At 34.3% G+C, this 13,636-nt stretch overlaps 1 protein-coding gene across 1 annotated transcript in view; it reads left to right on the top strand.

Annotated features, from left to right (window-relative positions):
• The window catches only part of LOC107155345 (disintegrin and metalloproteinase domain-containing protein 32-like), a 179,536-nt gene that overhangs the window by 101,283 nt on the left and 64,617 nt on the right, over positions 1-13,636 (top strand). The window contains exons 12-14 of the mRNA XM_048792765.1: positions 794-971; positions 3,394-3,486; positions 4,850-5,048. Coding sequence (XP_048648722.1) covers positions 794-971; positions 3,394-3,486; positions 4,850-5,048 — 470 coding nt within the window. The remainder of the gene's footprint in view (positions 1-793; positions 972-3,393; positions 3,487-4,849; positions 5,049-13,636) is intronic.

The following is a 13,636-nucleotide window of genomic DNA, read 5'->3' on the forward strand; positions in this document are numbered from 1 at the left end:
ATACTTATTCTTTGATTTACAAACTCTATGACTTTTGAGGTTTTTAGCATCTCACCTACTTAAATTTCTTGAAAATGTCGATAACACCAGCCTCCTTCGTTAGTGGTGTAGATTAAATAATCACATGTATTAAGTATGTGGCTCATAGTAGGTGTTCAATAAATGGTAGTTTCCTCCTTGCTTTATAGAATTGTACTGTGCCCATATTGATTCATCCTTTGGAAGTATTCTCTAAAGTATCCTTATTAGTGTTATATAGGTAAAAGTACATAAAATTTTGATAAATGCACATTTTCTTTGAGGTCTTTGAGGAATTTCTGTACTTAGCACAGTATAACTTGTTTAATAAAGTTTGTCATTAATTTGGTATAACTTTTTATTTGGATCAATTTCTACTCAAGTCCTCTGTTTTTTTTAATTGGTAGGTTAAATTTACTATTATTTTTGCTAATTGTTTGTACTTAATTTTAATAAAATATATATATTCCAGTGGAGTCACATGACCTCCTCACAAATAATTATGAACATTTCTTTTTAAAAAAATATTATTTTTAAGTTTTAGGTGGACACAATATCTTTATTTTACATTTATGTGGTGCTGAGGATCAAACCCAGTGCTTCGTGCATGCTAGGCGAGCACTCTACCATTGAGCCACAACTTCAGCCCAATTATGAACATTTCTTATGAACATTTGTTGTTTCCTATTAAATTTAACATTTGAATGTAACTTATATGATATAGAATATGTTTTCTGAAGTGTACTGACCATGACATTATATGAATCACCTTTAGGCAAACCACTGGTGTGAAGAGTTTTAGCAATTGCAGTATAAGGGCTTTCAAAAATTTCATTGAAAGTATGGGTGCCAAATGTCTTCAGAATAAACCTCTAATGCAAGTAAATCCAAGACCAGTTTGTGGCGATGGCAAAGTGGAGGGAAATGAAGCCTGCGATTGTGGTACTGAAGAAGTAAGTCTGATAACTAAAAAAATTGATGAATAAATTTTTTAATTTTAGTTAAATCTTGTTTTGTAAATGTTATATTTCTCAAATATGTCTGAGTATCATGTAGAACACTGATAGTAAGTGAATCGTGTTGAAGTACATAAAAGAAAATACTGTCTAGGTTTTACAGGTTGAAAATTCTTGAACAAATTTAAAATGTAATGCAAAATCTATTGATGATGGGTAAAGAGGAATTTAGAATAAGCATTTTTATTCCAACCAAATATGTGTTTCCAAATCTTTGCTCTTCCTTCAGCTATTTTATATACATTTATTGAAGATTAATCTCTCAGCAGTATGCCATGTGTCCCTGATTACAAGGCAGAAATGACATTAGGGCTTGGCACATACATGGGTCTGAATTACTTGTATGCACCATTGTATTCTTTTAATTACTATGTTTTACCCTGTGGTAGAATGAGTCCTTCCTCTTTACTCTTATTTCTATTAAAAAGTTTTATTGAGGTACAGTCTACAAGTATTAATATGCACCCATTTTAAGTGGACAGGTTGAACTTCAACAAATGTATATAACTACTGTACAACTAAGACAGATTATTTTCATCATTCCCAAAGTTTGCTTATGCTTCTCTAGTATTTCCCAGTTCTGCTTCTGATTTTTTCGGTTTTCTTTGATTCTGGAAATCATTAAAATGGAATGATATAGCATGTATTATAAAGCATTTTTGAGATTCATTCATGTTGTTGCATGTCACCATAGTTTTGTTTTATTTTGAGTGATATATCATTTTTTGGATATACCACAATATTTTTCCATTCACCTGCTAATGGACTTTTGAGTTGTTAAAAATATTGGTCCATTATCCTTGATTCCTAAGAGTAGAATTGCTGTGTCCTATAGTAAGTGTTTATAAGAAATTGCAAAATATTTTACAAAATTGTTATGTCATTTTATACTCCTGTCAGCAACATAAAACTGTTAGTTCCTTTATATCTCATCACCACTTGATGTTGTCAATCTTTTCAGCAGTTTTGTCATGTTTTTATTTGTATTTTCTTGATGACATTAATGAAGAAAAGCATATTCTTTTGTCGTTATTGGTCATTTATTTCTTAATTTTATTTTTAATTGAAAAATAATCTATTTATGGGATACAATGTGATGTTTTGGCATATGCTTACATTTGGGAATTTTAATCGAACTAGTTAGCAAATCTATCACTTCACATACTTATGTTTTTGTGGTAAGAACATTTAGAATATACTCTTTCATGTAGTTTTTACAGGGCAGAATAATTAGCAAGAAATGTTCTGTTTATTTGCCTGAAAATATTTTAACTTAATATTCATATTTAAAAGGCATGTTCATTATTTGTAGAATTATGAACTAATAATTTTTTCTTTTGTTTCCTTAAAGAGGAGATTTTATATTCTTCATGCTTATTTTAGTTCTGATCAAAAGTCAGTAGTAATCATCACTATTATTTTCTTGTGCATGAATTTTTTTTTCTGGCTGTTTTCAAAATATTCTTTTTAGCTTTGGTTTTAGCAGCTGAACAAGATGTACATGTGTATAGTTCTATTGATATTTATCCTGCTTGGACTTAGATGAGTTTCCTGGATGTGTAAGATTTTAGTGTATTTGGTAACATTTGGTAAAATTTCAACAAAAACTAACTTTACCCTCTCACCTTTTCCTAGTTTTTAACTCCAATCACACACATATTAGAGTGTTGATATTGTCTTACGATTAGTGGGGACTCTGATTTTTTCCTTTTCCTTTATTTCTGTTTGAGTATTTTTATTACTGCTTCTTCAAGTTCACCTGTTTATCTGCAGTGTCTAGTATATTTTAAACCTGTGCAAAAATGTCTTCTATGTAGAAATCTAGAGCTCTTTTCTTAGGTGTCTCACTGTTAACAATAATCTGTTCCACTAATTCAGTGACTTCAGCCATCTCTGTATTTTTAAGTCACTGAGATCATCATGGTCTGATACTATTGGAAAATGCCTCCATTTATTTTCCTGGTTTTCTATTTGGATAGGAAGATAAGTGGAATATCAGATACTCTGTTATAATCTAAAGTAAAAGTCTTACACTAATGTTTAAAAAATGTTTAGGAATGCTAAAATTAATAAATGTTGGTAACATTCATTTCCTTCCTCAAAATTAAGAACAAGCTCAGAGAATGTAGCTTCTATCAAAATTTTTATTATCACGGGCTGGGGATGTGGCTCAAGCAGTAGCGCGCTCGCCTGGCGTGCGTGCGGCCCGGGTTCGATCCACAGCAGCACATACAAACAAAGATGTTGTGTCCACCGAAAACTAAAAAATAAATATTTAAATTCTTCTCTCTCTCTCTCTCTCTTTAAAAAAAAATTTTATTATCATGTATTTTTACTTGTGAATTCCATTCATTTATAGCAATGTGGTCCTGCTAGCTGCTGTGATCCTGCAAACTGTATTCTGAAACAAGGATCGCAATGTGACACAGGACCATGCTGCAGTAACTGTCAAGTAAGATTTAAGTTGACAAAAATTTTACAAGCACATTGAATCATGTATAGGATACATTAGGACATGTAGAGCTATAGTTAAGTCAGGATAAGTGACCTTAATAAATAAAGAGATAATAAATTCAGAATTATATTTCTGATCTAGTACACTTTTGTTAGGTGTTGTGATCACTTTCTAATGCTAATTTCCCCACTAACCTGATGCAGTTGTTTTTAAGCCTTGATTTACAGTTATTATAAAATTCTTCAATATAGAAGATCTTCACTGAAAGGAACAATTATTCTTTCACTCTATTCAATATTTAGGGTTTTATAAATAAAAAAATGTTACTGGTTGTGATAAGTATCTGTACACATGCAGTTAAAAATTACATTAATTTTCCATACATGTTTAAGAAATAGAAGTCACTAAATGGTACAGTTTACAAATAGTGCCTAAAGAAAAAAATTTAAACTGTGAATTTTTTATTCAAAGATCATTTGACTAAAAAAAGTCACATTTTAGCTTATGTGGTAAAGATGTTGACTGCTGTTCCATTTTGTTCTTTTCAGTTCTTCAAATACATTTTTAACAAGATTCCCATAAGAGAATGTCTCTGTTGAACTATCTACCATGGGCCCTGTCTTATTGACTGTCTTTAATTGACTGTGCATAATTTATGTTTTTCCTAGAATGTTTTCATTCTAGGTTACATTCTTAGTCTGTAATAATCTTAGTGTTGACTTGAAATAATCAAGTATGATAGGTGCTCACTTGACTCTTTACATATGTTTTCAGAATTTTATATATGCAACAATTAATATAATTATAATAATATTATATAATTCAGGAGCAATATAATTCAGGAGAAAGACTGTAGTGCTGCTTCTTCATTAATATCCCCCAAGGTTGAACTGCTTCCATAAATCATTCTTCTGTTTCCCTTCCTTCATTCTCAGTTATTTATGTTTCATGTTTATCAAAGAATGTTTGTAAGTATTGTGGTATGTTTGTAAGTATGGAATACTTACAAATAGTGGTTTCAATTCATACATATATAATATTTGGAAATTGACTTTTAATTAAAATATTTTTTTTCAAAAGAAATCATTTTCCAAGGCTAAATGTGATTTTTTTTTTGTTCCTTGTACTGAAAGCACAAAAAAATTTTGGCTTTCATTATATCCACTTTTTCTTATATGTCTCATCTCCTGTTTTAATTGATAGCATTCAATTAATTATTAATGTTGGAATAATGATTTATACTAAAAAATGTCTTGGACAATGAATAAAAATTATAAATAATTGACACACTTTTGAAATATTGACAAATACAACAATGTTACATGAAATACTTTTCTTTTTATATTTTAATTTCTATTAGTTGTCAGCAGCAGGTACTACATGCAGACCTGTAGTACACCCTGAATGTGATATAGCTGAGGTTTGCAATGGAAGTTCACCAAGTTGTCCACAAGACATATTTGTACAAAATGGACATACTTGCAAACAAAATAAGTTTTTTTGTTATGAAGGAGACTGTCATGATCTGGATGCAAAGTGTGAAGTCTGGTTTGGAAAAGGTAATTTTTTGGTTACATCTAAATAGTTGGCCTTCACAATTGCTATTAATATTACCAAGTCTATATATGCTGCATGTATATGTATATATATAAGCATATATATTTTATATATATGTAAAATATTATCAACATATATATTAATTTTTCATCTTTATTGAAGTACAGTTGACAAAATTGTATATCTTTAGGTATATAAGACTTGATGTTTTCATGTATGTATACATTGTGAGATATTTACCACAATCAAGTTAATTAGAATAGTCATCATTTCACAGTTACCATTTTTTTATTTAAAAAACTTAACAAGTATACTTAGTAAATTTAAATATTGAATTACATTATTGTTTACTGTAGTTACATGTCTGTACTTCTGATCTCTTGAACTTATCTCTTATGCATAACTGAAACTTTGTACCTTTTTAAAATTTTTTATTTAAGAAATTATTTTTTATTAGAGCATTATATTTATACGTAATAATTGTGTTCATCCTGGCAAAAATGTACATGCATGGAATTTGGTTTCAATACATGTTCCCCTGCTTTTTTTCCTCTCTTCTCTCCTCCCATTCTCCTTTTCATACTCTACTAATCTTTCTTTTGCTAATCTATTTTTTTAAATTTTTTATTGGCTCTTTCTACTTGTACATAAAGGTGAAATACCCTGTGGTCTATTTATATATGCACATAGCATGATTAAAAAAATCATTCCATATTTTATTCCCTTTCCTATTCCTCCTTTCTCCCTCTTGATGTTTTACTGTACTCATCTTTCCCATATCTTCATGATATCTGATTCTCCCCTCCTTCTTTTTTATTATTTTGCTCTAGCTTCCACATATGAGAGAAAATGTTCAACTCTTGATTTTCTGAGACTGACCTATTTTAAATTAGCATAATGTTCTCCATTTCTATCCATTTTCCAGCAAACACCATTATTTCATTCTTCTGTAAGACTGAGTAAAACTCCATTGGGTATATATACCATAATTTCTTACTCCATTTATCTATTGATGCATCTGGGTTGATTTCATAATTGACTCTTGTGAATTGTGCTGCTATAAACATTGAAGTGGCTGTATTGATTAATTTTAGTTCTGTTAGATAAATGGCAAGAAGTGGGCTAGCTGGGTCATACACTGGTTCCATTCCTAGTTTTCTGAGGAATCTCCATACTGCTTTGTAGAGTATTTGCACAATTTATAGTCCCACCAGGAATGTATGAGTGTACCTTTTCTCTCACATCCTTGCTAGCATTTATTATTATTTGTATTTTTGATAATTACTATTCTGACTGGAGTGAGATGAAATCTTAGTGTAGTTTTGATTTGCATTCCCGTGATTGTTATGTTATGGCAAAATTGCAATAAATCACCTAGTTTATCTTAAAGCAGGAGATGGAAACCTTTTTCACGAGCTGGTGATCAGGATTCACCAGCTAGTGGTGCAAGGCGCAGGCTGCAAGTCTGCATCCTTTGACCCACTTTAGGGGTTTGAGTAAACCTTTTATACCATAAATAAAGCATGTCAGTACATTAATCATAAGTGGCTGTTGCTATGATTCAAGACCATAAACAAACATCAAGCTCTAAAATCATAAGCAGAAGGGGAAGTGAGTCAAAACAACCCTAGTTGAGTACAAGCTAAAGAATGGTTACTAACATCTAGACAATCATTCTCTGACTGGGTACTATGTCCAAGAAAAATGGGAACCAAAAAGAGAATAATTTTACATTGGATAAGAATTGCCATTTTGTGTTGCCAAACATGTTATGCTAAGCAACTACTGATGGGTACAGAGGCAGGGTGTTCCCATGGGAGAAGCATTTCTTACATGACATGCAGTATCAAGGTAAAATGGAGTGTGTTTGGTCATTGCCCATATAGCCTGGCACATAACAGTTAAGAGGTGTTTAACATTTTTTTTTTCATATATTTGTTGGCCATTTGTGTTTTTTCTTTTGAGAAATGCCCATTTAGTTTTTTTGTCCATTTATTGATTGGGATTTTTTTTGGTGTTTTTTTTTTTTTCAGTTTTTTATATGTTCTGGATAATAATCCCCTGTCAGAGAAGTAACTGGAAAAGATTTTATCCCGTCCTGTAGACTCTCTTTATGCTTTTAATTGTTTCTTTTGCTGTGCAGAAGCTTTTTAATTTGATAGCATCCCGCTTATTTATTTTTGGTTTTATTTCTTGAGCTTTAGGGGTCTTGTTAAGGAAGTCAGTGCTAGCATCAATATGATAGAGTTTTTACTCTGTTTTCTTCTAGCAATAGTAAGGTTTCTGGTCTAATTCCCAAGTCTTTGATCCATTTTGATTTGACTTTTGTGCAGGATCAGAGATAGGGATCTAGTTTCATTCATATATTATATATAGTAGTATGGCCATTTTGACAATGTTAATTATGCCTATACAAGAATTTGGGAGCTCTTTCCTTTTTCTAAGGTCTTGTTGAATTTCTTTTTTCAGTGATCTATAATTTTCATTGTAGATACCTTTCATTTTCTTGGTTAGAGTAATATCCATTTTTTAAAGATTATTATGAATGAGAGGGGTTTCTTGATTTTTTTCTCAGTAAAATCACTGTTGGAGTATAGGAAAGCTATTTATTTATGGGTGTTGATCTTGTATCTTGCTACTTTGATGAATTTGTCAGCTCTACAAATCTTGTTGTAGAGTATTTTGGGTCTTCTAGATAGAAAATCATGTCATCAGCAAACAGATAATTTAATAACTTCTTATTATATTTTTATCCCTTTAATTTTCTTCTCTTATCTGATTGCTCTGGCTAGAGTTTCAAGAACTATATTGATGTGGTGAATAACATTTATTGATTTCCGTATATTGAACCAGCCTTGCATCCCAGGGATGAATCCTACTTGATCATGGTGCACAATTTTTTTGATATGTTTTTGTATCCGATTCGCCAGAATTTTATTGAGGATTTTTGCATCTAGGTTCATTAGAGATATTGGTCTGTAGTTTTCTTTCTTTGAAGTGTCTTTGTCTGGTTTAGGAATCAGGGTGACGTTGGCCTCGTAGAATGAATTTGGAAGTTCTCCCTCTTTTTCTATTTCCTGAAGTAGCTTGAAAAGTATTGGTATTCGTTCCTCCTTAAAGGTTTTGTAAAACTCTGCTGTATACCCATCCGGTCCTGGGCTTTTCTTAGTTGGTAGTCTTTTGATGGTTTCTTCTATTTCCTCAATTGATATTGGTCTGTTTAGGTTGTCTATATCCTCCTGACTCAATCTGGGCAGATCATATGACTTAAGAAATTTATCTATGCCTTCACTATCTTCTAATTTATTGGAGTATAAGGATTCAAAATAGTTTTTGATTATCTTCTGTATTTCTGAAGTGTCTGTTGTGATATTGCCTTTTTCATCCCGTATGCTAGTAATTTGAGTTCTCTCTCTTCTTCTCTTCGCTAGCATCGCTAAGGGTCTGTCGATTTTGTTTATTTTTTCAAAGAACCAACTTTTAGTTTTGTCAATTTTTTCAATTGTTTCTTTTGTTTCGATTTCATTAATTTCAGCTCTGATTTTAATTATTTCTTGCCTTCTACTTCTTTTGCTGTTGTTTTGCTCTTCTTTTTCAAGGATTTTGAGATGAAGTATGAGATCATTTATTTGTTGGTTTTTTCTTTTTTTAAGGAATGAACTCCAAGCAATGAATTTTCCTCTTAGAACTGCTTTCAATGTGTCCCATAGATTCCGATATGTTGTGTCTGTGTTTTCATTTATCTCTAAGAATTTTTTAATTTCCTCCTTGATGTCTTCTATAACCCATTGATCATTCAGTAACCTATTGTTCATTCTCCAAGTGATGTATGCTTTTTCCTTCCTTCTTTTATCGTTGATTTTCAGTTTCATTCCATTATGATCAGATAAGATGCATGGTATTATCTCTACTCCTTTATATTGTCTAAGAGTTGCCCTGTGACATAATATATGATCTATTTTTGAGAAGGATCCATGTGCTGCTGAGAAAAAAGTGTAACTGCTTGATGTTGGGTGGTATACTCTATATATGTCAATTAGGTCTAGGTTATTAATAGTGTTATTGAGTTCTATAGTTTCCTTATTCAACTTTTGTTTGGAAGATCTGTCCAGTGGCGAGAGAGGTGTGTTGAAGTCTCCCATGATTATGGTATGGTGGTCTATTAGACTCTTGAACTTGAGAAGAGTTTGTTTGACGAACATAGCTGCACCATTGTTTGGGGCATAAATATTTATGATTGTTATGTCTTGTTGGTGTATGGTTCCCTTAAGCAGTATGTAGTGTCCCTCTTTATCCCTTTTGATTAACTTTGGCTTGAAATCTATTTTATTTGATATGAGTATGGACACTCCTGCTTGTTTCCGAAGTCCATATGAGTGATATGATTTTTCCCAACCTTTCACCTTCAGCCTATGTATGTCTTTTCCTATCAAATGCGTCTCCTGTAGGCAGCATATTGTTGGGTCTTGTTTTGTGATCCATTCTACTAGCCTGTGTCTCTTAATTGGTGAGTTTAAGCCATTAACATTTAGGGTTATTATTGAGATATGGGTTGTTCTTCCAGCCATATTTGTTTATTTCTGTTACTAAACATGGTTTGTTTTCCTCTTTGATTATTTCCCCCCCCTTTACTGTCCTACCTCCCACTGTTGGTTTTCATTGTTATTTTCCATTTCCTCTTCCTGTAATGCTTTGGCGAGGATGTTTTGAAGAGATGGTTTTCTAGCTGCGAATTCTTTAAACTTTTGTTTATCGTGGAAGGTTTTAATTTCATCTTCCATCCTGAAGCTTAATTTCGCTGGATACACAATTCTTGGTTGGAACCCATTTTCTTTCAGTGTTTGAAATATGTTATTCCAGGATCTTCTAGCTTTCAGAGTCTGTGTTGAAAGATCAGCTGTTATCCTGATTGGCTTACCCCTAAATGTAATCTGCTTCCTTTCTCTTGTAGCTTTTAAAATTCTCTCCTTATTCTGTATGTTGGGCATCTTCATTATAATGTGTCTAGGTGTGGATCTCTTATGATTTTGCACATTCGGCGTCCTGTAGGCTTCTAGGATTTGGGATTCTGTCTCATTCTTCAAGTCTGGGAAGTTTTCTCGTATTATTTCATTGAATAGACTGCTCATTCCTTTGGTTTGGAGCTCTGTACCTTCCTGTATCCCAATGACTCTTAAGTTTGGTCTCTTAATGTTATCCCATATTTCTTGGATGTTCTGCTCATGGTTTCTTAACAGTCTTGCTGAGCTGTCTATGTTCTTTTCAAGTTGAAATACTTTGTCTTCATTGTCTGATGTTCTATCTTCTAAGTGTTCTACTCTGCTGGTAGTATTCTCCATTGAGTTTTTAAGTTGGTTTATTGCTTCCTGCATTTCTAGGATTTCTGATTGTTTGTTTTTTATAACCTCTATCTCCCTGTATAGCTGTTCCTTTGCTTCCTGTATTTGTTTGCGTAATTCGTTGTCGAAGTGATCTTTCATTGTCTGATTTTGCTGTTTGATGTCTTCCTTGATACTCCAGATCATCTGAAGCATGTATATCCTGAATTCTTTATCTGACATTCCATCTGCTGCAGCTATTACCTCTTCTAACGTTGAGTTGACCTGCATTGCTTGTGGTCCTTTCTTTCCTTGTCTCTTCATACTGTTCGCGTTCCTTTCTACTTGGTGAAACTGTTGTGCTATTGAATTTTCCCCCTATATATTTATATTGGTCTTGTATAGTTGCAAAGTCTCCCTCGCAGGCGCGGGCGGCGGCTCTTCCCCTCCTCCAATTGGGGCGATGTGCCTACCACGCCAGCAGGCTGCTGGGCCTGTTCTGCCGGTCGGCAGCAGGTCCGCCTACCTTGCAGGCGTGGGCGGCGGCTCTGCCCCTCTGCGGGCCGCTAGGCCTGTTCTGTCGGTGGTTGCAGATCTGCCTACTTTGCAGGCGTGGGCAGCGGCACTGCCCCTCTGCAGGCCGCTGGGCCTGTTCTGCCGGTGGGTCGCAGGTCCGCCTACCTTGCAGGCACGGGGGGAGGGGGCGGCTCTGCCCTTCAGCAGGCCCTTGCGCCTGTTCTGCCGGTGGGTCGCAGGCTCGCCTACCTTGCAGGCGTGGTTGGCAGCTCTGCCCCTTCACGGGCCACTGGGCCTGTTCTGTCTGTCGGTTGCAGGTCTGGCCTGTTCTGTTGGTGGTCGCAGGTCCGCCTACCTTGAAGGCGCGGGGGGCGGCTCTGCCCCTCCATGGGCCGCTGGACCTGTTCTGTCGGTGGTCACAGTTCCGCCTACCTTGCAGGCACGGGGGGAGGGGGCGGCTCTGCCCCTCAGCAGGCCCTTGTGCCTGTTCTGCCGGTGGGTCGCAGGCTCGCCTACCTTGCAGGCGTGGTTGGCAGCTCTGCCCCTCCGCGGGCCACTGGGCCTTTTCCCTATAGTAGTATTATAAGAATTATATCTATCCAATTTTCACAATCATCCCTGTTATCTCCACATTTTAATTAACTCTCAATAATTTGTTATTATTGTTGCCATGCAGGGTCAATTTTTCCAGAGTATTTACGTATTCAATTTTATTTTAACTGATACATAGCAAAATAAAAAATTGTACATATTAATGGTATCATGTTATATTTTGACATGTATACACTGCATAATGATTAAATCAGGTCAGGTATACATATAGGTTGCTGCCAAATTTATTTGCTGTGCTTTCCTCTCTCTCCTCAAATATTTTCATTTCTGTCTGATTAAAAACCTTTAATTTTTAAATTTTTTCTAATTAGTTATACATGATAGTAGAATGCATTTTGACACATCGAACACAAATGAAGCGCAACTTCTTCCTCTGGCTGAACATGGTGTAGAGTCACACCGGTAGTGTAATCATACTGATGAAAACTTTTAAATACCTTCTTCTGGCTTTTTGAAATGTACTCCACACAATAGCACAATAGTACAATAGCACACCAGAAATTTTTGCTTCTAACTGCAACTCAATACCCATTGATCAACATTTTCTTGTTACCTCCCTCTCTATTCTCTTCTGCTTCTGGTAACCACACTGATGCTTTCAACTTCTATAAGATCAAACTTTAGATTTCACACATGATTGAAATCATGCAGTATTTGTCTTTCTGTGCCTAGCTTATTTAATGATCACCAGTTCCATCCATGCTGTAGAAAATGACAATATTTCATTATTTTTTTGTGGCTATTTGGTATTCCATTTTGTCTATGTGCCATGTTTTCCTTATCAGTTTATTAGATTACAAACACTTCGGTAGCTTCTATTTCTTGGATATTGTGAATATGGGAGTGCAGAAGTTTCTTCAACCTATTGGTTTCATTTCCTTTGGATTGATACCCAGTGTGGGTTTGCTGGATCATATGGTAGTTCTAGTTTTAGTTTTCTGGGGAGACTCCATATGGTTTTCCATAGTGACTGTACTAATTTACATTCTAATCAATAGCATGCAAGGGCTCCCATTCTCTTTATCCTTCTCAGCAATTGTTATTGTTAGTCTTTGATAATAGACATTCTTACTGGGTGATGTGATATCTCTTTGTGGTTTGAGTTTCATTTCCCTGATGATTAGCAGTGTTTAGTGATTTTCATGTATTTGTTGATCACTGTGTGACTTATTTTGAGAGATGTTGAGCTTATAGTTTCGCTGTAGCTTCCTAGGACCTCACAGAGATAAAATAAATACTTGATGCCTACTATGACATCTATAACACTAATTACCACAAAAACAGGAATGGTGGGGTCAGCAATTGACAACAGCATGCACAATGACTGTGAACTAGATCTTACAATGAAATAAACAGCAGGAGTCAACTATGTATTCCACAGCACTAATAATCACAGCAATATGAATGGTGGGGAAAGAAGTTATGTAAACCAAATAGTTCCAAAATATAGTAGAAATACAGTACATTAAGAGAAAATAAAATGTAAAAGGAAGGCAGAATAGAATTTATTTTTATTTTTTATTTTTATTTTTTGCATTTCCTTTGACCAAGGTATTTATTATTTGGGACTATGGACTAAATTATTCTCCAATTTCTTCATACATCTTATAAAATTATGAGAATTCAAACCTAATATTTATGAAGAGAAATTTATTATAAAGTAACTTTTTTTGCATTTAATTTTTTTATTTGTTTTAATTAGTTACACATGACAGTACAATGATCTTGACATATCATACATTTGAATCAGATGGGGTATAATTTCTCATTTTTCTGAGTGTACAGGTTGCAGAATCACATTGGTCATACAGTCACGTATATACCCACAGCAATAATAATGTCTTATTTTATTCTGCTGTCCTTCCATTCCCTCCTTTCCCTCCCCTCCCCTCCCATCACTTCTCTCTACCCAATCTAATGTGACACACTTTTTTTTTCCCCTCACATCATCATACATGTATTCTGTATAACAATGAGGGTCTCCTTCCGTCTTCTGTGCAATTCCCCTTCTCCCTCCCTTCCCTCCCACCTCTCTTCCCTATTTAGTGGTAATTTTCTTCTCATGCTCTTCCTCCCTACCCCATTTTGAGTACCCCTTATATCAGAGAAGACATTTGGCATTTTTTTTTTTTTTTTTTTTTGGG

Source organism: Marmota marmota, unplaced genomic scaffold (genome assembly GCF_001458135.2).
Source record: "Marmota marmota marmota unplaced genomic scaffold, marMar, whole genome shotgun sequence".
NCBI classification, from domain to species: Eukaryota; Metazoa; Chordata; class Mammalia; order Rodentia; family Sciuridae; genus Marmota; species Marmota marmota.